The 23601-nt window shown below is 44.9% G+C and overlaps 2 protein-coding genes across 3 annotated transcripts; both read left to right on the forward strand.

Moving 5' to 3' along the window:
• The first annotated feature begins 268 nt into the window (after positions 1-268).
• On the forward strand, positions 269-9089 carry pdpk1b (3-phosphoinositide dependent protein kinase 1b). The gene is made up of 14 exons (XM_084669575.1): positions 269-397; positions 2886-3164; positions 3385-3427; positions 3561-3698; positions 4069-4213; positions 4358-4455; positions 4640-4715; positions 4882-4950; positions 5145-5241; positions 5390-5563; positions 5796-6013; positions 6227-6284; positions 6552-6704; positions 6804-9089. The coding sequence occupies exons 1-14, from the start codon at positions 374-376 to the stop codon at positions 6915-6917; spliced, it is 1686 nt and encodes a 561-aa protein (XP_084525701.1). The 5' UTR covers positions 269-373; the 3' UTR covers positions 6918-9089.
• A 277-nt stretch (positions 9090-9366) lies between these two features.
• On the forward strand, positions 9367-23334 carry kctd5b (potassium channel tetramerization domain containing 5b). Of its 2 annotated transcripts, XM_084669578.1 has the most exons (7): positions 9367-9729; positions 15616-15724; positions 15879-15970; positions 16397-16492; positions 16690-16818; positions 18969-19094; positions 20920-23334. In XM_084669578.1, exons 1-7 carry the CDS (start codon positions 9514-9516, stop codon positions 20947-20949), a joined length of 798 nt encoding a protein of 265 aa, XP_084525704.1. In that variant the 5' UTR covers positions 9367-9513; the 3' UTR covers positions 20950-23334. The 2 variants fall into 2 exon arrangements, with proteins under 2 accessions (XP_084525704.1, XP_084525705.1); XM_084669579.1 differs by lacking the exon at positions 16690-16818 and having other exon boundaries at positions 9386-9729.
• The last annotated feature ends 267 nt before the right edge of the window (positions 23335-23601 follow it).

Here is a 23601-nt window from a genome sequence, read left to right on the forward strand (position 1 = left end):
CACACATGATAGGAAAGGTTATAAACTGTTGCTGCGAGACGTCCAAGGCAATGATTTTCCGAAAAGCATAAACGCTTTTTTACAAGGTAATATCAGATTGGTAAACTATTAGCGTTATGGCAGTCATTCCCAACAATAAAATTGTATTATAGCTTTTAAAGTAGTTATTATTATTCTGACCTTTCATGAAGTTTGGCAAAAAAAAGAAAAGAAGAAAAAAAGCGAGGGGGCGGATACAGGGAAGTATCCTCCTGTCTTTGCGGTAACATTGTTGTGGAACGACGTCACAGCTGGAAAATGAAGGCGGTGAGGCAGCCATTACTGGAGGTTCTGTAATTATTTTATTCCAAATAAATACTCGCGGAAAACTTCCATGGCAAGAGCCACAAGTCAATTAGTAAGTATTGCAACTTTCATCCGAATATCATCTCGAAGCCATTGCTTTAGATGTTGTGTGTGGCGGCAGTTTGACAACATTTTCGATGCGTTGGGCCTTCATTTCAAACAGCGGTAATATCAGGAGGACCTTGCTAACGTCGTTACTGTTGTAGCTTAGCATGCTAGCTTGCTAGCGCAAGCTTATAATATACTTCGCTGGACTGACTAATACTACCTATGTGCATTTTTCTCTTTAAACTACTGCCAAACTGTCTTTAACAAATTAGTTTGCGCTTTTTAATAACGCTTACTAACCCGCAACATTTCATCGATTGTTATGATTCCCCCCTACGCGCTTTAGTCTGGCAATGCGCTTGAACTGGTTCAGTCTATTTACTGGAATAGTTCCATGGATCTGGGTTTATGTTGTAGCTTTAGCCAAGTGTCTTGCATGATCAACCCAGGCACATCCATTTAATTTGCTAACAATTCTTTCCCTGAATATATTGATTTGTGTTCATCTCACAGTTTAATAGAAAAGGCCCTGTTGCACTTCCTATGTTTTGTCATATTTATTAATCCCAATAGAATTGAAAGTTTCTTTAAACGATATGTTTCAGATTGAGTATTGGAGTCTCGCGGCCTCAACTTTTTCAACATGTACATCATTTGCTTTTTCAACAGTGACACATTTTTGTGGAGTATTTGAGAAGTCCGTTTTGCTCTTCAAATAAGTCAACCAATCTCGCTGTTATTGGCAAATATTTAAATTCTAGCAAACATACATATATTAAGCAAAACAGATTCCCATTAACATTTGAACGAAAAGTTCCAAAGACTCATTCTGTTCTAGACCCCCCATGCTACCAGCTAGCAAGCTAGCTAGCTACATTGCTGGATGCCTTTCATCAACAACTTTGCCTGGTTGGAATCTGTTGGCTAGCTAGCTAGGAAGTCTACTCGGTCAACTAAAAGGTGTGATAATGATATCATGCAGCAGTGCGTGTTTCGTTTGTCATGTCGGTGGTGGATGGATAGGTAATTGGCTTATGAACTTCTTGCTGTCACTGCCCTCTTTGACCACAGTAGAAACAGTCCCATCAAAGTTGTGCTCCACTTTAGCTGGCTAGTTTGTGTTACTCGAGCCAACTAATTTAGCCAGCTGGTGCTAGCTAGCTACATGATGGTTCATCACCAGCCTTACACCATTTGGCTAGCAAACTATTGGTCAGTAGCACAGTGGCAACACAATTAACTGGCCACACCAGTTCTGTATTTGTAGTCTCTTAAATTTACTTGTGGGTTTAGTGAACACACTGACAGTGTGATCATTATAGATTCGTACAAGCCTGGCCCTGTCTGTCTCGTTAGCTACCTAACCATTAGCTAGCTAGCAAGCCATCGAACTATGGACAATCACCTAGCGTTAAACATTTGTAATGTGAAACATGCTCCATATATACTTAAATTTCCGTTGTCATTTAATTAATACAAGCAGGAAATTATAGTGTTGAATATATTTTTTAAATTGGTTGCATGGAACGACCTTCACATTAACGTCCTTTCTGAAATTGTCCCCTTAGCTGCCGTTGGCAAATGCTAACATGGCGAGCTATATTTATAGCCTATAACGATTTCCTAGCGTTGGGGGCATCTAGCTACCTGTATTTACAGTTGACCATTATAAGGTACACGCCAGCACGTTTATCATGATGGTCACCGAGCTATGTAAACAATGTTATGTCGAGTGAGCCAAGCTGCGTATCTCATCAAACTTTACGTCAGTGACTGTCACGTGGAAGATGTATGCAACTAGCTAGTCTAGTAGCTAAATAGTATTTTACATCATGGCCGGTAAAGGGCTGGGCCCACCGTAGCTAGCAGTACTAGCACAGTAAAAGCCACGATTTAGATCAGTCTCTATTACCTTATGTGTATTTTAAAGCACCTTCAACACAATGCATCGAATAGATGAGTGAAGGACCGCATTGTTGGGCAATGATTCCATATTAACTCTGTCCTTGTTTACTTGTAATCCCTAAACGATACTGTTTTTCACTATTTGTTGTTGTCCTTCATGCCATCCATGATCTATTTCACCACCTTGTGCATGAGATTGGCACATTAACGATCATGTAACCGTTTCGTCTCATTCGTGCTTCTTGTCATAGTGCGGTTGAAAACATATGAATAGCATGTAGACTAGTCATTTCCCTTTTAAGCATGTAGACTACTATATTAACTTTTGCACACTGGTAACATAATTGAAAATAATGCATTTGAAGATAGTCTTGTATGCTAAATATTTTCACACTTCACCTTCACAATTTGCCCCTTTTCAAGTGTGAAAGGATTCAGCCTTTTTTTTTGTAAATAAATGCCCCTTTTCTCAAGTAGACTTACACAAATGCCAACAGTTTTATTTATTATGCTCTACTGGAATCATTATCCTTAGTCAATGTTGTACTTTTCAATTAACGACGCCCCTGTCTTTCTTCCTTTTGCAGTATGATGTTGTGCCCGTTCAATCCAGCGTTGTCATCTGTTCCTGCCCACATCCATCAATGGTAAGAAATCAGCCCGACTCCTGCTCGCCACTTGCTATCCCAGGCGCAAGTAGCAGTCACTGTCCCAGCATGGAGGGATCTGCCTCTGAAGCTCGGGCCTCGAGCAAGCCTGCCAGCCAGGGCTCCGAGCTCCGGACGCCGCAGGCCATGCAGCCCCGTAAGAAGAGGCCCGATGACTTCAAATTCGGCAAGATTCTGGGAGAGGGATCCTTCTCTACCGTACGTAGCATCGCATTCCATCTCGGTTATGAATTAGCTTGAGATAGTTGTCGTTACATGCTTGCATTCTTGTGGTCAAATACTTGAGGTTCTCATCTTCAAATATTTTCAACCTGATTGATTACAAAGGGCTAAGACGTTTTAATAAAAGCTAGCCTCTTTTTTCAAGGGATCTTTGGATTCTAAACTTCGTTTGTTTATGCTGTCTTTCATTTCATAGGTTGTCTTGGCAAGAGAACAGTCAACTTCAAAAGAATATGCAAGTAAGTAGCTGTTCTGTGGTGTGTAATAAAAGGATGAATAAATGTTTAACAACATTAGTATACATTACCGTCCTTTTGACTTTGTACTTAGTTCAGCCCTCTTGACTAACACCAAAATATTGTTCTCTTTCAGTTAAGATTTTGGAGAAACGGCATATTATGAAGGAGAACAAGGCGCAGTACGTCAAAAGAGAACGGGATGTAATGTCCATTCTAGATCATCCATTCTTCGTGAAACTCTACTTTACGTTTCAGGATGATGAAAAGTTGTGTATCCTTTCATTAACAAGAGCAGGGCATCACAGACTGGTGCCTGAATGACTGCAACACACAGTATGCATCCTGTGCGCCCCCCCCCCCCCCCAACCCCAATTTGACAATCCAGTGTGAATGGAAAAACAAAGCTCTGATGTTTGCACAAATATAGATGAGGAAAGCCTCATGTCGAGGCTAATGGTTAAGTGCCTGCGTCCAGTAAAGTGTGTCATTGGATATGGTAGTTAAACCTTCATCATCTTCATCTGATGTACTGCAAAAGAGCTATTAGTAACAGAATTATCTCATCTTTCTTTGTTGTTAGTTGAGTATACACTGTTCTTGCTTCTTGTAGTATGACATTTTCCTTAACAACCCTCTGTCAGATTTTGGCCTCAGCTATGCTAAGAATGGGGAGCTTTTGAAATACATTCGCAAAATCGGCTCCTTTGATGAGACCTGTACTAGATTCTACTCGGCTGAAATAGTTAGCGCACTAGAATATTTGCATGATAAGGGGATTATACACAGGTAAGAAAGTTGCAGATATGAATATGTAAGATATACAATTAATTTAGTGTAAATCAGTTGCAATACAAACATTTTATAACAAAGATACCAGTTTTGTCTTGTCATGGGAAACATCCACCTCACCTCACGTTTTTCCTCTTTTAGAGACCTGAAACCTGAGAATATTTTACTGAGCGAAGAGATGCACATCCAGATAACAGATTTTGGAACGGCAAAGCAGCTGTCCTCGGATAGCAACCAAGGTATATTGATATTTTGGTCAACATTGTTTCTGTCGAAGACCCAGCTTGTGTGCGCCTCATCCTTTACTCTATCCGAGGGAACTGCTTCCCTCACGCATCACAACTCTTGTCTTGTGCTCTGCTTGTTTGTAACCTGCCTCATGTCAACATACTCAACACGATCGATTCTTCTATCGTCCTGCAGCAAGAGCAAACTCATTTGTAGGAACGGCCCAGTATGTGTCTCCTGAGCTACTGACGGAGAAGTCAGCCTGCAAAAGGTGAGGGAGGCCCACCATACGACACCAACCATTTAAACAGCTGATCTAAAGTCCGTTTAGAGTGTTAGGCCTATAATACATTTGATTCTGCATGCATTGTGGGAATTGGGTTTCTGGACAATATGACCAAACATGACCTGGTGGTGGTTCTGTTTGTTTTTTTTAGCTCTGACCTTTGGGCCCTAGGATGTATAATCTATCAGCTGGTGGCTGGGTTACCACCGTTCAGAGCTGGGTAAGGACAGCAGGATGCCTGCTCGTACCTTCACAAAACCTAATATTTAACCAGTAGTTGTTAAGTTCAAGAATAATTCTGGTATAATGGTGGTCATCTCTGCTGTACAGATCTTTTATAGACACCCTCTCACATTGTCAACTTTTTTCATCCTCTCAAAATGTTCTCCACATGATGTGTATTTTCCGTACCAGAAACGAGTACCTAATATTCCAGAAGATAATAAAGCTGGAATATGAATTCCCTGAGAAGTTCTTCCCTAAAGCCAAGGATCTTGTCAAACAGCTTTTGGTAGGTTATGTTTTCATCTCAGAGCCATCATTAACACCACTAACAACAGGGTCTGTTTGTATTTACAGCTACAGTATGTGCAAAGCAAACATGGACTCTTCAGACAGGTAGAACCTCAGTTAACATGACGCTATGAACTTCCACATAGTCACTGGACCCCTCCAAGCGGATTGGTTGTGAGGAGAGTGGAGGGTACGACCCCTTGAGGGGACACCCCTTCTTCGAGACCATCTCCTGGGGGGACATCCACGTGCAGACCCCCCCGAAGCTGACGCCCTACCTGCCGGCCATGTCAGAGGATGACGAGGACTGCTATGGAAATGTAAGAACACCCAGGTTGACTGATGATGATGATGTACCTTGATGCCTAAGAAACACTGTTGGATCTGTTTTTCATGACGTTTCGTTATTCAGTTAACGTGGGCTGACCAAGTGGCCACACCCAAACACTGTGTACCAACTGGCTGAATTTCTTTCATATCACATAATGTAGGACTCTCATAACATAAGTCTCCATGATCTTCTTATTACCCCCCCCCCCCCCCCCCCCCCAGTACGATGACCTCCTGAGCCAGTTCAGCAGCATGCAGGTGGCCCCATCCAGTTCCACCCACTCCCTCTCCACGCCCGAGTCCATTCCCCCACAGAGGTCCAGCAGCAACATCGAGCAGTACATCCACGACCTGGACAACAACTCCTTTGAGCTGGATCTGCAGTTCTCGGAGGTGGAGAAGCAGCTGCTGCTGGAGAAACAAACCAGTGGAAACACCTGGTAATGATGCCCCGCCCCCTCCTCCCCCATCTGTCTGTGTGGACAGGCCTTGATGTATCATGTAATGCAAAAACCAGTCTTTGAAAGGCAGCTGGTAGAAAGTGTCATATTTGAAAGGAAATGCATTTTTGTCTATTGAATTAAGATTTTCAAATGTGTGTGTGCAGTCTGTAGTAAATGTGCTGACTTTTTGGGGGTTTCTCATTCACACAGGCATCAGTTTGTGGAGAATAATTTGATCCTTAAAATGGGTCCGGTGGATAAGCGGAAGGTAAGTGGATCTGTCTTGCTAAAACTTGTTTGTCTTAACCTGTTCCTCAAGTCTCCTTTAGTCCAATTCTCTCCTCAAGCTAGTGTAGTGGATTTGGTCAGGTGCGGTGTCATTGGGTTCAGTGTCATGTGGTGTTGTCTAAGAAATATTTCAGTTTCATGAAAATGGATCTCCGCCAACAGTGAAGGGGAATTCCCCATCTGGTGGGGAATGTCACACATACACTAGCCCCCTCTGGTGGTCATGTTATGTTACAACACATTCCAGGGCCTGTTTGCTCGGCGGAGGCAGCTGCTGCTCACTGAGGGGCCACACCTGTACTACGTGGACCCTGTCAACAAGGTCCTGAAGGGGGAGATCCCCTGGTCCCCAGAGCTGCGCCCCGAGGCCAAGAACTTCAAGACCTTCTTTGTTCACACGGTAAATGTGACAAGAGTAGTGGGTTATTGGTATCTGTCTATAGTTACAACACTGTGAATCGAACCATTTTTGTTAATGGCCTCTTTATTTTCCTTGCAGCCCAATCGAACATACTATCTGATGGACCCCAGTGGAAACGCTGACAAGTGGTGTAAGAAAATCCAGGAAGTGTGGAGAAAGATCTATCACAAGCACCAAAATCCTGGCCTATAGGAGAGCAGTTCCTCCTGTGACCACTCCTTCCTCCTAGCTCTGAGGCCAATCACGGAGCAGAGTAACACCCTCTTTAGTGCCCTTCATCACCGCAATGTAAACAAACTCTTTTAGAGACGCTGGCATCTATGGCATCTAGACCTTGTTTATTTTCCTTCTCTGAAATGAGCAGAACCAATAGGAAAAAAAAGACACCATGGGATTCAGGGTTGCTTTGCTTGTTCTTTGTGCTCTCTGTGGGGCTTCTATTGCATTTTTTCCATGTGTGGATGATGAGACTGCTACCATGCACATTGGCTTCTTGTACATTCTGCAGGGGAAAGAGAGGACAGGCTTGTCTGTAGAATTCCACCGGCATAGGTACCATTTAGGACCATCTCTCAGTGCAAGGACTGGGCTCCTGCTTCAGCGACACCATAACACAATCCAGCATCAAGCATGAACCAGAGCCTAACCCTCAGTATCATACCTTAAACCATATCCTAATACAAAATTGTATGCTTAATGTTTCCTCAGACCCTAACGCCATTTATATACTCCATAGTTCCAAGCCGAACACAGCCCGGTTCGTTATCTTACCTCAACTAGACACGAACCCAAATAAAGTCTATTTTTGTCAGATTCCCATGGTTCACATAGTATATTTTATTTTTGTTCTCTAGGCTCTTGGTTCTTGCTGATATATTGCCCGGTTTGGGTCATTTACTGTTTCAGAACCGAGTGCTGGCCCCTGTAATGTCAGAGTTGAATTGGTTGCTGCACAGTTCAGTTTGGGTTTTGGTTAGACAGTGAGAGAGGAAGTTAGTCAATAATAGACCTGTTTTATAGGGGGTGGGTGAACATGCCACTAGTTTGTACTCTTTTTGTTCTGTTTTAATCATAAGACTCGCTTAGATTTTCTGCACAGCCAGTTGGTAGCTCAGGCTTGTCCGCTTCTCTTCCGGGGCACTGGAAATTTAGTTTATTAAAGTTAAGGTGGTTATTTTGACTGCATTGGCAACCATGGCTGATATTATTGAATTATTTGGCTGTTCTGTACCATTCACTGGCTATTTCTTTGTGGTTTGAATACGTTTTTTTTTTTTTTTTGTGGGGGATTATTGGTTGATCTTCAGTTTGTTCTTTCGAGAAAAAAAACGAAATCGAATGCTGACCACCCCACGTTGAACAGGAAAGATTCAACACAGAGATACATGCATACTATCAGTTCTTGGAAGCAATCACAGTAAAGCTGTATTCCCAAGGCGAGTTGGCAGTTTCCTGGTCAGCTTCTCAAGGCTCTTTTAGAGTGTCTCTATGGTCTGTCTACATGACACCTGGCCCACTATAAATTGTGAGATGGATTCGAATTTTTCTCTTTTTTTTTCTCTTTTTTATTTTATTAAAGAAAAATGTAATACTTTAAATTCTGACATTATCTTGCGGTCCTCTCGAAGGACTCTTCCTCCAGCAGAGTCAGTGTGCAGTGTGTGACTGGAGCGATTGGATAGCAGCCTCTTGACCTCAGGCTTGGGCTGAATGTAGATGGATGTCAGCAAAAGGGTATCTTCTGTCTGATCCAAATAACAGATGAAATTGCTGTATCCGCTCTAAAGTTGAGGAAACGCTACAGATAAAGAGTTTCCTCCTCTCTTGCTAGAACATTTTTAAAATCAAGATGGCGCGGCAGTCGGTTACATTGTGTATGTAATACTCTACCTGGTTTGTAACCGACTAGAACTGTGATGTACAGATGATGTATTATTGAAATCTGAAGCAAGTAATGCAATGATATTAGGATACAGTTTTTGTATTTTTATTCTTGTATAAGGTTATTTGATGGCTATTGTTTAGCCTCTAGTTCATTCTGTGTTATTTAAATTCTAATATATGAATCATATTTGGATTGAAGTCATGTTCAGGGGCCATGTTGTGTATGTATTGAGATGTAAAGCCTTTGAATGTGAATAATTATTGTAAACTATAATATTTTACAGCTTTTTTCTTACTATATCATATACATTTTCTATTTGCTCAGTGATTTAATCATATTTCTGATAATTTAATGAATCTGTTCATTCTCTCTCTGATTATTTGTGCGCTAGGTCAGTAGTTGTTGAATGATGAATTTTCCACGTAATGCTTGGTAGTGCAGTAATTAAAGCATGTAGGGATTTAGGCATACAATAATGATATGCCTCCTGTCTTCTTTCAACCAGCCATGCTATAAACATGATTACATCCTCCCATGAAAATACCACTTCAAATGGTTATGAACAATACAATACAAATATAGTTCCGTTTACAAGGAGGATAATACGGGTTTTAGACTATAGTTAGGACATATTTGACAGCCTAAAATATAGATACAGTACTATCCAATTTGATAGACAAATTCCCGAATTACCATTGTCAACAAGAGTGGAAATAAGTGGGAGATCTAAGATGTATGTGGCTGAGATATCATTAGGCCTGATCTTCGTAAAAACGGTATGACCAGCAACACCTACCCGTAGTAGGTGGAGGAAGAGGAGTGGTTCAGTCGCCTTGCATGAAGTGTGGTCTACTGTAGAGGGCTTTTGTCACGGCAGTCGTACCAGAGGGCGGAGAAGAGGGGATGGCAGAAAACAGCTCCGATATTAGCGGCGCCGTTTACCGGAGGTGTCTGCCTCATTATACCGTAGACAAGACGGCCAGTATCGGGGCATCGAAATGGATTCGCTTGAACGTTGGGGGAACGTATTTCCTGACAACACGACAGACACTGTGCCGTGATCCGAAATCATTTCTGTACCGACTGAGCCAGGCTGACCCCGAGCTCGACTCCGATAAGGTAATGTTAGCTAGCTAGTAGCGGAGCTAGCCTGCTATTCTCCAAACTCTGCTTTGTGAATGGTTTAATTTCTAGAATGAATATACGTACGTTCTTGTTAATACAACTTTGCATCTCTGTGACATGTCATTGTTAATAGTTTATTTGAGAGACCTGTTACAGTAGCAACATATTTTGTTTCCAGCAGTTGGCGAAACAACGTAAATTAATCCCAAATTCCAACAGCCGTCAAAAGACATTACGTTAGCTACTAGCTAGCTATCTGACTACAACACAGGCTAGGTTGAGGACAGGCACAGTGTGCCACAATGATGATGATGGTGTTGCTGACTGTGCTGTCTTAGCGTGTGGATAGTTGCAGACAGAAAAAAAGCTTGCAAAAAATGGCACTGCCTAGCTTGCATGCTCAGCAACCTGCTCCTTCTAAAACTAAACTATTAAGTTGTTTTTAGTAAACAATTCTAGTCAGCCAGGTCTTTTTAAAATTCTCATCACTGATACCAGTTGTGAAATGTTAACTTGACATGACTGTTGGTGGTTTGATAACATAAAATAATCAACTGGATTATTCAACTAACAGGGTTGTTCAAAGAACGAAAAGGCAGTTTGTCCTGTACGAAAATACAGGCAGTACAACACAGACAACCTGAACAAGACAGATAGAAGTCTGGACTCCCCATGCAAATGTCCCATCCACAGGGCAGGCCAACTATTGTGCTGTGTCACTTGACTCACTCACTCTCTCTTTCTCTTTATTTCTCCCTCTCTAACAAACAATGCCCCCCCCCTGTTCCCTTTCCCCTCTGGCTCAGTGTCTGGTCTACATAGAGCTGCTTGTGTGGATGCCCTCATCCGTGTGGGATGACTGCTCCAGTCTTTACCAAGCGGGGTGAGGCACTGTAAATGTGAAGCCAACGGATGATGCCACTGAAAGGCTCTGTTGGTCCATCTGCCATGAGCAGTGGGCGATTCATGTCCTTGTCTTCACCAAAGCAGCACTGTGTGTGTGTGTGTGTGTGTGTGTGCGCGCCAAGAGAGTGAGTTTGTGGTGTTCTCCACCATCTTCCTATTTAATTACGGTCCGTTGCACTTATCTACTACCACATTTAATCTTAATCACTGCGTCACATTCTCTTGTTTCAGATGCCTTTAATATTAACATCCAAATCACATAATCTCTGAGTAATCAGTGGCTTTTTGGGTGATTTATCCAAATGTGAACAGCTGATCATAAATGGAGCAGCCCAAGCCTTTCCAAATCCCCTAAGTGCAGATTGGGTTGCCAGGCTTATGGTGTGTATGTCTGCCTGCCGGCACACTTGACTAATGGGAGCTCCCTATATAGCTACGCCCTGCTAGACCTATAGTCAGCCTTTATGATGTTCAGACACAAGCATCTCGCACATGAATGAGAAGCTTGTTTTTCTTCAGTCACCTCACGCAACCCTGCATGAGCCGGAAGCTCCGATTGAAAGGCTAACGTGATTACCCCGTAAAAACCCCGTTTTTTTTTTTCCTTTCTCGGCGAAGGCAGTGTTGTGTTTCCCAGCCAATGAAACGAGTTTCTCCGTATCCTAGTCTGACGAGCTTCTGGATGGGGCCTGGATTATTGATGCTGTTGACTGGAGCCGATGTTACACGTTGGGCCAAGATGGAACGTGAAGAGTAGAGTGGAAGTAGGCTCGCGTCACATACACGGCCGGTCACAACTGCTGACGGATTATCACCAATGTTTCTGCATCCCGAGGAGGATTTCTAGGAACTGTACTGTCATGTCAATGGGAAAATGTGCCTGATGTTTGGAGAGAGAGAATTGCAACATAGACTGTCTTAGTGATGAGCCATGTTTAACAGAAGCCTGTGTCGCCGACATCACAGATTTCTCAAAGCAGATAATGGTATGTTGGGGGTGAAGAATAATTACAGTATATATATATATATATTTACTACGTAGCAAGGTACCTTCCAAACAAAACAGGAAGTTGCTGATGGCTGTACTACCTGATGACTTAAGTACCCCTAACAAGTTTGTAATGCCTGTCGCGGTCGGTTTGTGATGGCAGGCCACTCATCTAAGCCCAGCGCAGGGAACACTCAGGAGAAAACACAGCTCTCTAGCTTGGAGAGCTGCATTAATATTTCAAGAATTCCACTCATAAAATTCTTGTTCGGTTCGCATCTTATTCTTTTCACATTCGCCTACGCTTTGCCCTCCTGGAAGGCCCTCTTTGTTGCGTGTGTGAGGAAACCCAAAGGCCGCATGTAACGCTGCCCTCAAACTTGATCACATGCCTGAGCTCACAGCGGGAGGCGTTGGACATATTTGACGGTGACATCCGCTCCTCGTGCCGTCAATACTGCCCTCACGGAGCCTCCCTTCAGCACCAACACCGGGGGTGTCCGGGATCACCTGCAGACCTTGTGACCAGCCCAGGGTGGCATCGTCACTGTCGTCCTCCCCAAGGGGCCCCGGTGCAGGGCCTCAGTGATGGTTAGACCCCATCCATAGACGAGCTGGCTAATGCTAGACCCAGGGTCTCCCATTTAACAACAGATGTGTCAGTTAATGCGTTGCATTGTGGTTGGTTGGTGCTCCTTGGTTGATGTGGCAGTGCAGAGAGGAGAGAATGCTCTGGACAACGGTGATTTGCCGCTCTCTCCAAGCCGCAGCTGGGGCTCTTAACAGGCTCTCATGACGGGGGAAAGCTTTTAGGGTCTTCTAAAAGGAGCTTCTCATTTAGACCCTGAAACATTCATCCATCATAAATTGTTCAGCTAAAAGCATCGTCTGGGGCGCCAGGACGGAAGATGGGTGCCATGTTGTGAAGGCAGAAGAAATAAGTTCCCCAGAGGAAAGGTCAGACTTAGTCTAAAATGACACCCTGCAGTATTTTCATATAAGAGAATTGTGTCCCGCGGTGTTTGGTATGTAGGCTAATATGTGGATTATTGAGGACCTGCACTGTATGAGGCCTTCCATAAAGAAGGTTTTGCTCGTCCATTATTATTAAAATGAGTGTATTATAAATATTTAAATGAGTGGCTCTACAGCCAACGGACTTCCACCATGCCGAGATCCCCATGTGACTACGCAAAGGTCTGCATCTTTCAAACTTCTTATTGGCAATTGTGTTCAATAGCAATAGATTCTAAGATACTGACCAGTGACTGCTGATGTTCCAATTTCCTGGCCCCCTTATCGTGGAATTTGACCAACATTCCAAGATTGTGAACAGCAATTTTTCAACGTTTCAACTTTTGCGCATCCAAAGTCTAGAAGTTGAAAACTGAAGGGGTTGAGTCAGCTGCAGTGCAAGAGGACATCAGACATGCATGTGCTTGATGGGTGGGTCTCAGTGGGATTTCCTGTCAGAGGATATGTATTGTGCGTGGGTCAGAAAGATTAGTCTAGGCCACAGGCTCCTGTTCAAGTTGTCCTCAGCATTGAGGCTTCCCTCTCAGTTCATTTGAATACTTTATTGGCGCAGTAAGAAATATTTCAAACATTGCCAGCACAAAACATACGATGTACAAATGAAAACAAGAAACAAATCAAGAAAAGTATGAAACGTGAAAGCTGGGCTTCCATTGGCCATCCCTGAGCCTATGGCTCGCCTCCACAGACTTCCCCTTCTCATTTTTAGCCTGTTGTCCACTTTCCTTCCTCTGTGTCCACAGTTAAGTGAGAACTGTGAATCCCTCCTGGGGATTGTACTTTGGTCGCGCAGTCACTGGTCAGAACAATTGACGAGTATGTTATTTGGTAGGCGTAAGTAAAAAATAAAAAATAATAAAAATAAAAGATAACGAAACAACAACAACAAAAAAAAGCTGGAAGACTGAGAGAAGAGAGAATCCTGGTCTCCTCTACTCTGTGCATCTCGTTTCCCCCTCAGTCCTGTCTGCATAAACAAGTCTCTCAAAGACGGTTTGATGAGAGGAGTGTTCACTTACATCCCACAATAGCAAGGGTGCTGAATTATTCATGTCGGCTAACTCATCAGCGTCTTCTGAGGATCCTACGTGGGCTCCTGGATCACGTCTCCGGTCAGTCGCACGGTCCCTTTGAAGCAAACAGCCCCCCCTTCACCCTCCGGTCCTCACTCTCCATGTCCCCACGGTCCTCTCCGTATTCCCCAGCTGGCCCTCCTCCTCCCTGTTTGTCTCTCCGCACTCCCCCACCCTGGGCCCCCTGGAGAGTGGCTCTTGTTTTTCATTAAAACACTGTGTCCTTTGTTTGTTGGTTCACATCAATCACGAGCCACTGCCCCTCTAATCACCGCTCTCGCAGAATGGGGTCACCCCAGTGAGGGCTCACCCACAGGAGCCTGCACACCCTGGGGACCAGCTCCGACGGCTAATCAACAGAGGGGAGAGCCCGAAGGAGGAGGCGGGATGGTGCCCTGACTCCATAGTTCACCGACGTCGCCTCCAATCGATGCCAATAGCAGAAGCAGATGAGAGACTTTGACATCAGATGCGTCACAACTGGGCCTGCTTGAGTCTCTGGATTCGGGAGACCGTCCGTACCCGTTTGATTTGGGATTTTCTCTTATTGAAGGCCCTGTGTTGACCACTGGTGCTGACGAGGCCAAGCGTTCCGTTTTTGGGGCTTGGCCCTGCTTCTGTGGGTTTGGTGATGGCGCAGATCCGTCGGCAGGTTTAAAGGGCTGTGTGCGTTGATGTCTCTTCTTGGCTTCGTGGAAAGAGCTTTGGGCTGTGGCTGTTAGTGGTGTGACATCTGTATCCCTTGCTCCCTGCCTCTTACCTCAACCTCTGCCTCTACCTGTGGTTAAATGTCCATGTCTGTTGAGGTGTGAGGAGCTGACTTTGGGGCCAGAATAGAGCTGAAATCCATGGGGGTCCTGCGGGGTATTTTTACTGTGGAAAAGAGGTCAGACAGCGTAAGAGAGGGTTCAGATTCATTACCACAGAGAAATGCTCTGGGACATTTTCTCATTATTGGAAAGACTAATGGGTTTCTCCAAGTTTGACGACAGCCCATCTCTCCAGCGCTGACGGGCTGAGGGAGCTGTGAATGTGGGCTTCTGTGCCACCGCGGGGAGGGGGGTTGTTTGGATTTGACTGTGGCCGTGGCCTGAAAAGTAGGAAAATGAAGCTTGTGTTCTTGTGTAAAGGATGTTGGCACAGCTGCAGTCAGTGCATGGGGCCCAAGGTGCCTGGGTGTCTATCCCAAAGCCAGATTTTCAAGTATGCAAACGTACACATCCTGCTGCCTTAAGTGGATTTGCACAAAGTTTGCATTTATCCCCTTCCCTGCACAAGGTTTTGGCTGCTTCCAGTGTGATCTGAACCGCTGCAGGAAAACCTGCTTGGTCACTGTTGTTTCAGTTGTAATTTAAGTGTGTTTTTGTAGGATTTGTTTAGATCATCTCGACTTAATAACTGACAGCCACCTAACCCACAGCCTCTATTATCTTTTGCTTTTGGTGAAAGAACATGCCAGTGACGCACCGATCTGTGCTCTTCCTGGTTTGCAACGGCAGGATGGCCGTGGTATTTTCCTCTGACTCGGGTCCCCTCTGTGGATTCAGCCTCCTGTTCCAAATCTCTTTCTGTTCTGCTCTAATTGTTTTAACCTGCCCCTCCCCAAGAGACCTGGGTGTTCTAATCACAGAAGTAGGGGAATGCCCAGTGGTCCTGCTGGAATGATGAACAAACCCCCCAGTGCATGAGGGGACATGCGGGATTGACGAGCAGAAGGGCATGGCGCGCGCGCGCGTGTGTGTGTGCGCATGTCTGCAAACGTGCAAAGAAGCTACACCACTAGGCCTGAATTCAAAGGTTTTGACATACTTGAATTTCCCTCTTCTGTCTTTCTCTCGCTCTCTCGCTCTCCCTTTGTCTTTCCCTCTCCATCTCCAGGATGAGACTGGTGCCTATCTGATAGACCGGGACCCTGCATATTTTGGCCCTGTGCTGAACTACCTGCGGCATGGCAAGCTGGTGCTGAACAGAGAGCTGGCAGAGGAAGGTAGGACTCACCACAGAACTGGGCATGGGAATGCAGGCCTGGAACATAACCTTGTACAGTCCCCTCACAAATATTCCTGTGGGGGGAAAAACACATTATTAAAAGTAACATTATCTTTATTCTTTTTTTTTTGTGTATTTTCTTTTTTCCCAAGGTGTTTTAGAGGAAGCTGAATTCTACAATATCACATCTCTGATAAAGCTTCTCAAGGACAAGATCAGGGAACGTGACTGCAAGACGTCCCAGGTAGGGCTTCCCCCGTAGCTCACCGGATAAGGACCACGTGTACCATGTAGGCTTACCGCATGTGCCTTTCCTGTCACACTTAAGCTGTTCAATAAAGGATGAAAAAGGTTCAAAAAATATATCTTAAAAAAAAAAAAACAATCTCAGGTAGGTGTACGTTTTGGAAAGACTTTCTCTCCTTGTCGATCCATTAGGCCAACAACCCTTCCTCTGTGAGTCCCATCTGGGCCGTTAGCCGTCTCCGTGCTTGCGCTATCCCATGATTCACTGCTCCGCAGCAGGGAAGGGAGATGGATGCCGGACGATAGTGGACACTTAGCTGTGTGTGTGCGTGGAGATGCGCTAGCGTGTGTGTGTGTTTGTGAGTGCAATTCTCACCCAGAGTGCTCTGCAGTATCCCCTGACGTGCCGCGTCCCTCCCCGCAGGCTCCGGTGAAGCACGTGTACCGCGTGCTGCAGTGCCAGGAGGAGGAGCTTACACAGATGGTGTCCACCATGTCCGACGGCTGGAAGTTCGAGCAGGTAAACACGTCCGCTCAGCCTCACCAAGCACAGGTTCCCTCTGTGGACCTCCCTCCCCTTCCCCGGCCCCTGCAACCCCCACATTGCCCCGAGAATCGATTCCATGTTAGGGGGAAAGTTCTTTTTTTTAATGCAACTTCAAATGCCTCCCCCTTGTAAATGCGGGCATCCCTCTGTGCTCTGATTGGTTGTTGCAGCTTGTCAGTATAGGTTACGGGCGGGCCCACCAGTCAGAGTTTCTGCTGATTGTGTCAAGGGAGGTGAAGGGGGAGCTGCCTACCACTACTACTACTACTACTACTACTTTGCCAAACAACAGCGGAGAGGTGTGTCCCACAACTTTCTGTCCATGGGTCACTGCATGGTCCCCTTGTACCCCTCCCCCACCCCCCGTGAACACAGGTGTTGGCCGTCTTGGGTTTACTTTCATATTTATATCTTTTTTAAATACTATTTGATGTTGTTTGCTCACCTATGGGGCAAATAAGTCAACATGTGCACCTTATAGTTTGATGAATCTCCCAGTCATCTTTTTTGTGTGTCCGCATCACTTCTTTGCACCAAACGTTTAGTTGACTTTTGTACTGTAACTTATTTACGTGGTTTCTCTAAACTGAAATCCCTGGATCCGTCATGCAAAAAAAGTAGGTCCCGGGTAAAAAAACCAACAGCATCCAGCACTTAACCCCTTTTAAGAGATGCCTTGCTCATTTCGGCTCGGGGATGCTTGGTAAAGCTATTATGGTGCGTGTGTCTGCGTGTGCACAAGAGTGTGTGTGTGTGTGTGTGAGAGAGCTCTGAGTCCTTCTTGGACCCCCCATCCCCCAACTCCCAGAGGGATCAGGGATTTGTGGATCTCCCTCAGAACTGGAATCTCTCTAATCGCCTTACTGGGGTCAGATAGGAAACCCCTTGAAAGTCTTCCTCACCAGGGGCTTAGAGGGCAGCGGTGCGCCGCCAGTCATCTGGGGAGAGCACTTCACTGGCCACCTGGGTCTTCCTGGCCCCGCCCATTTCTATCAAGGAAGTCCTTCGAAGAGTGTTTGCTTAGCTTGTCGCTAACAACGCTTGAACAATTATTAACAAACCGAATTGAAGATGTTTGGGCTCGCTTGGCGCTGAGCATGGCGGTCCGAGGGGTGGGTGTGTCATCTCTCTCCGTGGGTTTGGCGCGACAGACGTCTGAGGGCAGGACAGTGGAACAACACGTTGAGGATGGTGCTGAAGAGTGGGCCAAAAACTCCTGCCGTGTGTGTGTGCGTGTGAGTGAGAGAGAGAGAGCTCTTGGCAACAACAAGGCTCGTCAGAAGAGGCTAATGAGTCGTGTGGCATGCCCCGACATGCACAGCTGGGTACTTAACTCCACACACGGACTCGGAACACACGGGGAACAGGGCGGTTAAGAGGCCTTCTACTCCGCAAACTGGGTTTTGTTTGTCTGACGCAGTCTAATGCTCTTGTCAAGTCTAAATGTCAATCGCTGTGTGTTTGCATGGTGTTTCTGTCATCTGATTGCTGCCCCGGCCTGCATGCTGGCTTGTGTTTGTATTATTGCAGTGGGGCCTATATGGTAATGTGCCTGTCTGGTCTGTAACTAACCCCCATGCTTGAAACCATTGACCTCTCATTTACAGTCTCTTATCGCCTCACAAGTACAACTCTGTTTGGTTATTTGTTATCTCGAGTCTCTATCTCTCTTCCTCTTGATGCCTCTCTCTCTCTCTCTCTCTCTGCCTCTCTCTCTGCCTCCCTCATATACTACCTTGTTTGCATATCTCTCACTCATGTCTCGTTGTGCCAGCTTTCCGTGCTGCTAAGTCTTCTCTCCAGAGGATTGTCCAACTACCCCTACTTTCCCATCCACCCTTCGTTCCTGTCCTCCTAGTGTCTATTCTCCGGCTCATCTCGTCTCTGTCCTGGTTCAGCCTGCGTCAGGCTCACCCCCCGTCTCTGTCCTGGTTCAGCCTGCGTCAGGCTCAGCCCGTCTCTGTCCTGGTTCAGCATGCGTCAGGCTCACCCCGTCTCTGTCCTGGTTCAGCCTGCTAAAGGCTCACCCCCCGTCTCTGTCCTGGTTCAGCATGAATGAGGCTCACCCCCCGTCTCTGTCCTGGTTCAGCATGAATGAGGCTCACCCCCCGTCTCTGTCCTGGTTCAGCATGCGTCAGGCTCACCCCGTCTCTGTCCTGGTTCAGCATGCGTCAGGCTCACCCCCCGTCTCTGTCCTGGTTCAGCATGCGTCAGGCTCACCCCGTCTCTGTCCTGGTTCAGCATGCGTCAGGCTCACCCCCCGTCTCTGTCCTGGTTCAGCATGCGTCAGGCTCACCCCCCGTCTCTGTCCTGGTTCAGCATGCGTCAGGCTCAGCCCCCGTCTCTGTCCTGGTTCAGCCTGCGTCAGGCTCACCCCCCATGTTTGTCCTGGTTCAGCATACGTGAGGCTCACCCCCCGTTTGCTCCTGTCTCTCTCTGTGTCCTGTAGCTCGTCAGCATCGGCTCCTCTTACAACTATGGGAACGAAGACCAGGCCGAGTTCCTGTGCGTGGTCTCCAAGGAGCTGCACAACCAATCGTACGGCACCAACAGCGAGCCCAGCGAGAAAGCCAAGGTGAGCCAGCTGGTGTGTGTGAGAGGGTGTTGATATCAGCAGTATAGCCTTCCAGGAATTCATGAACAGTTTATGTGAATGGTGGCTTGTGCTGGATATCTACATTAACATGAGCCCTGGTGGAGACTGCCACGGTAGATTGATGGCTGGGCTTCACACAGAAGGCTGTTTCAGATGGCCTTGAATACCTTACCTCACGTGAGTGTCGCAGTTAAAAATTCAGTTCAGTTAGTCTATGATGTATTTATAATCATTTAGGAAACAAATTAGTCTTTTTAAACATGAACACAAAACGAAAGATTCCCTATCTGCTATCTAAAATCAGTTCAAGACCATCCATGGGGTCTAACAGTCTCAATCCAGCTTAAAGATTCATGACATCTTAGCCTGTAACCTAAACAACCCCCCCTTCAACTCACCTAATCCAGGCTGTTGGGACGTGGAGAGTGTGTTTGGGGATTATGGGAGCATTAGAGGAGAATGGCGTTCTCTCCCAGGGCTTTGGGACCAGAGCAGCGGCCTCATCTCCACAAATTAATACTCCCATCTGCAGGTCCCTGTGTGGGCTTGTTACACACACACACACACACACACACACAAAACATGCACACACTGCATGAGCTGCACACAGAAAGGCAATTGAGCTGGGTATTAAAGTGCATTTTCATCTAGGCCTACAGAGGGGATGTCTCATATTGTTTACTGCGGTTGGAAACGAATGCAGAGTTTTAGTACTCGGAGCACTGTCAATCAAGTTCAGCGAGTCGCCGCAACAGCGGGATCTAGATTCCCAGTCAGGGAGTCACCTTCTGCTTTGGAAAATGTCAGAGAGGGGGTAAACATTCTGAAATATTTCCCCTCCCCCCTCTAACCCAACCTTCAAACCCCAGAACATTTCACAACACTCTGACTCCCAATCATGTGTGTGTGTGTGTGTAAGACGTGGCCTGTGTTGTGTTCCCTCCTCTGCTGTCTGCATGCGGCACGTGGTGCAGAACGAGGAGGACGAGGACACGGATTATGAAATGAATGACTCTGATTACTGAGTCACCGTTGAGCACTCGTGACTCAGCGGTGAGGAGCACACGGCCTGCCTGTCGGCCCCTCTGCCATCCCTCCCCCCCGTCCTCTACAGTCTCCCTCCCTCCCCCCCGTCCTCTAGTCTCCCTCCCTCCCCCCCGTCCTCTAGTCTCCCTCCCTCCCCCCCGTCCTCTAGTCTCCCTCCCTCCCCCCGTCCTCTAGTCTCCCTCCCTCCCCCCGTCCTCTAGTCTCCCTCCCTCCCCCCTGTCCTCTACAGTCTCCCTCCCTCCCCCCTGTCCTCTACAGTCTCCCTCCCTCCCCCCTGTCCTCTACAGTCTCCCTCCCTCCCTCCCACCGCCCCTGCTCTGCTTAGTCCAGGCTGCCCTGCGTCTGAGCCGGGCCGCAGCTTCATCACATCCCATGCTGCTTCAGCCACCTCCAGTGACTACACACTGATGGTTCCCTCATACATTACCTAAAATAGTGACTCAGTAGTCAAAGCAAATTGGTAGTCTGACCTCGCTTTGACTCTCCCTGGCCTAGTGGAACTAGAGCCCCCATCCTTGAATGTGCCTTTTATTTTGTTAAGAGTGTGTGCGTGCGTGACTGGACGGTAAGTGTCTATTCGGATAAACGATCAAGCTCGATGTATCGTTTGCAGTTTTAGTAGGCTTGCCCTGTTTACGGCAAACAGTTCAAATTTTCCCACTTGAATGTTAAGAGAAGTAGAATTGAGTTTTATAAACTGACATGTGGATTAATTTGTTTGTTTTTACATATTGTTTATTTGTACCTGACTTTGTAGATTCTTCAGGAGAGGGGCTCTCGGATGTGAAGAACCAGTATTAGAAGCTCCAGGGATAAAGATGCAAACATATCATGAAAGAGGAGGAATCATGCTCCACATGGAGATGCTTATTGAGGGGATCCTACATTTGTTTGTGTGTTCCTGTTTTTTCTTTTAATTATTATTTCAAAATGTAAATAAGTCTGTTTACCAACTATTTGTGCCTGATTTTTGCCCAACTGAAAATGAGGAACTGTAAATTGTTTCATGCTACAAAATATGGCCATAGCCATGCAAGGCCAATGATTCACTCAGGGGCTTGAATTGAGTTTCTTCTTTAATCTTCTAACTCAAGGGTCTTTTAAGGGATCATGATGGTCTATATTTATAAAGTCGACACTTCTAATATTGTACACAGTCATTGATTAAACAAGAAACAAGAAGGGAATTATGCATGTATTTCGCACACTTTGAGAAATCAAGCTCATATATGCAGGACCATGCAGTAGTTTCTCCTGGCCATAGAAAGTCTAGCACCTCCCAGAGTTTTCAGAGTTCTTAAATAGATTAGATGGTCAGAACAAACCCATAGCCCTATTAAGAGACAGTGTTGTTTTTGCTTTGACTGACAAATATGCTTCCTTAACGGGTTTACCCTCTGTATTTTGGAGGGAATGTATGTTTAATATAGCCTTTATTAGGAGAGACATTTTTGGGGCAAGTTTGAATCTGCATTTTTTTTTTTATGTATAATGGTGAAGGAATATCAGTTTATATCCATGTTTTTTTGTACGTATTCTAAAAGTACATTAATATTTAACTCTTAAACTGCACGTTTTGTACACTGTATAGTGCACAACTTCTTATGGAAGTTGGACTGGATCTTACAAAGCTAGAAAATGTTGATGATGGCTAGTTTTGCATTGTTTGTATAGTAACTGACTGAGATTAGTCAAGATAAGTCATAGTTCTGCTAAATATCTATCTCTTGAGAAGACGCCTGGAAAAATCTTTTGATATCCAATGACAATATACCTTGGCTAAAAAAAGTTGACTGTTATCTTGTAAAAACTTTTTTTTTTCTTGTAGGCTGATACATTGTTTGAAGCATAATGAATTGTGTAGATTTAATACACTGCATTCCAAGCACAACAGTGAGGATAACACTGGGCACAATTCGTTTTTAAGCCTTCAGTAATTTGTTTTGTGTGTAAACACTGCATTTCAGGACACATTTCTTTTGTGGAGAATAGTTTCATGACTGAGGTTTATCGATTCATTGACATTTTATTCACAAATAATTATTGATAGTGTTGCCTTTTCCTAATGATCAAATGCAACATGGTATGTGTAGCTTACACATCAAACTGTGTCAGGGATATGTTCACTGTTCGGGTGGCAGGCACACTGGACATTACACAGATGTGGACACGAGCCTCCTTTGTCACACAAGGACAGACACACCTCTGCACTAACACACACCCACCCTTTTTATATCACTTAGAGTGAAACTAACAGATAAGCGCATGTTTTTGATAAACACACAAGGGCTTTTTAACTGCAAACTATATGATCAACCTAGAGATTCAATCAATTTACAGTGGGTGTTTAGTTTTTTTAGTTTTTTTTGCTGGAGCTAAGCTATGTTTACATTTGCGACAGTATTCTGAAGCCTTCCAGTTATGCTGCATCTTGCACTCCCTACCTTGGTATATAGGCAATTTGTCGTGACTGACATGTTTGACTTCGGCAACGGCACTCCCCACTCCAAATAACTTTAAGCGCATGTAAATTGATTGTTAACTGATGTTTTTTGAAAAATTGTATGCATTTTCAAGATGTTTGCTACCAACTCAATAGTTTTTAGCTAAAGACAATCATACTGTCCTTACTGTGATGGCTTTGTTGCTCATTGAAATGTCAACTGGCGCTGAAGAGGGAAATCTCAAATATCTTATGTCTCATCCCAAGTACTGTATGTTGCAGTGAGATTTATTTCTTTTCGGTTGAGTTTCTTTAGTTTGGTCTCAGATCCCACAAGTGGCACAGAGCAGCTGCACTATCTTTACTCTGGACAGTTTGCCACTTTTGGCAACTGATTAAAAGAGATAGATAGATAGAAAAAGAGTTGTGGTTCATGCATTCAGTCTGTAATATCTGCAGGTGCCCAGTCTATGTTTGATGAGTTGGCTGATGTCCACTCATTGCAAACCACTGATTTATGCATGATTGAAGATGATCACACTTAATAAAAAGTAAATTGTTTCTTGCTCAGCCAGAGGAATAACAACTACGACTGATGTCGTTATATCACAACTTCATGTCAACTTTAACTTTTGGTATATTATGCAATGTTTAAAATGTACAAATTCAGTGTGACTGGGATAGATGGTCTTGCCTAGGGTTCACCCAATAAAAAGCTTTTCTCTTTCACACCTAGTGTTCATAATCATTTCCCCATGTTCTTAATGGTAATATTCTGTACTAATTGAATGAGCACTGCAATAAAATGCACAATTTCCTATTAAAATCTATACAGTAGAAAATATTGCATGGCAATGACGTGTGACAATCACACAATGATTTAGTTCATCTGATCTTTTATTAACAACTTATTAACAACTCTGAAGGCAGCTTTTCCCCCATCAAATTTATGAAGAAAGTACGCCCTCTAGAGTTGTAGGATAAAACTTCTTCATT

Source organism: Hypomesus nipponensis, chromosome 13 (genome assembly GCF_054491055.1).
Source record: "Hypomesus nipponensis isolate SF chromosome 13, ASM5449105v1, whole genome shotgun sequence".
Classification (NCBI taxonomy): domain Eukaryota; kingdom Metazoa; phylum Chordata; class Actinopteri; order Osmeriformes; family Osmeridae; genus Hypomesus; species Hypomesus nipponensis.

Coding starts and splice junctions, on each gene's coding strand:
- pdpk1b (XM_084669575.1), top strand. CDS start 374: ATGGCAAGAGCCACAAGTCAATTA. Junction 4,716..4,881: donor GAGAAGTCAGCCTGCAAAAG/GTGAGGGAGGCC, acceptor TGTTTTTTTTAG/CTCTGACCTTTGGGCCCTAG. Junction 6,285..6,551: donor GTCCGGTGGATAAGCGGAAG/GTAAGTGGATCT, acceptor AACACATTCCAG/GGCCTGTTTGCTCGGCGGAG.
- kctd5b (XM_084669578.1), top strand. CDS start 9,514: ATGGCAGAAAACAGCTCCGATATTAGCGGCGCCGTTTACCGGAGGTGT. Junction 15,725..15,878: donor CAGAGAGCTGGCAGAGGAAG/GTAGGACTCACC, acceptor TTTTTTCCCAAG/GTGTTTTAGAGGAAGCTGAA. Junction 19,095..20,919: donor AGCCCAGCGAGAAAGCCAAG/GTGAGCCAGCTG, acceptor CTGACTTTGTAG/ATTCTTCAGGAGAGGGGCTC.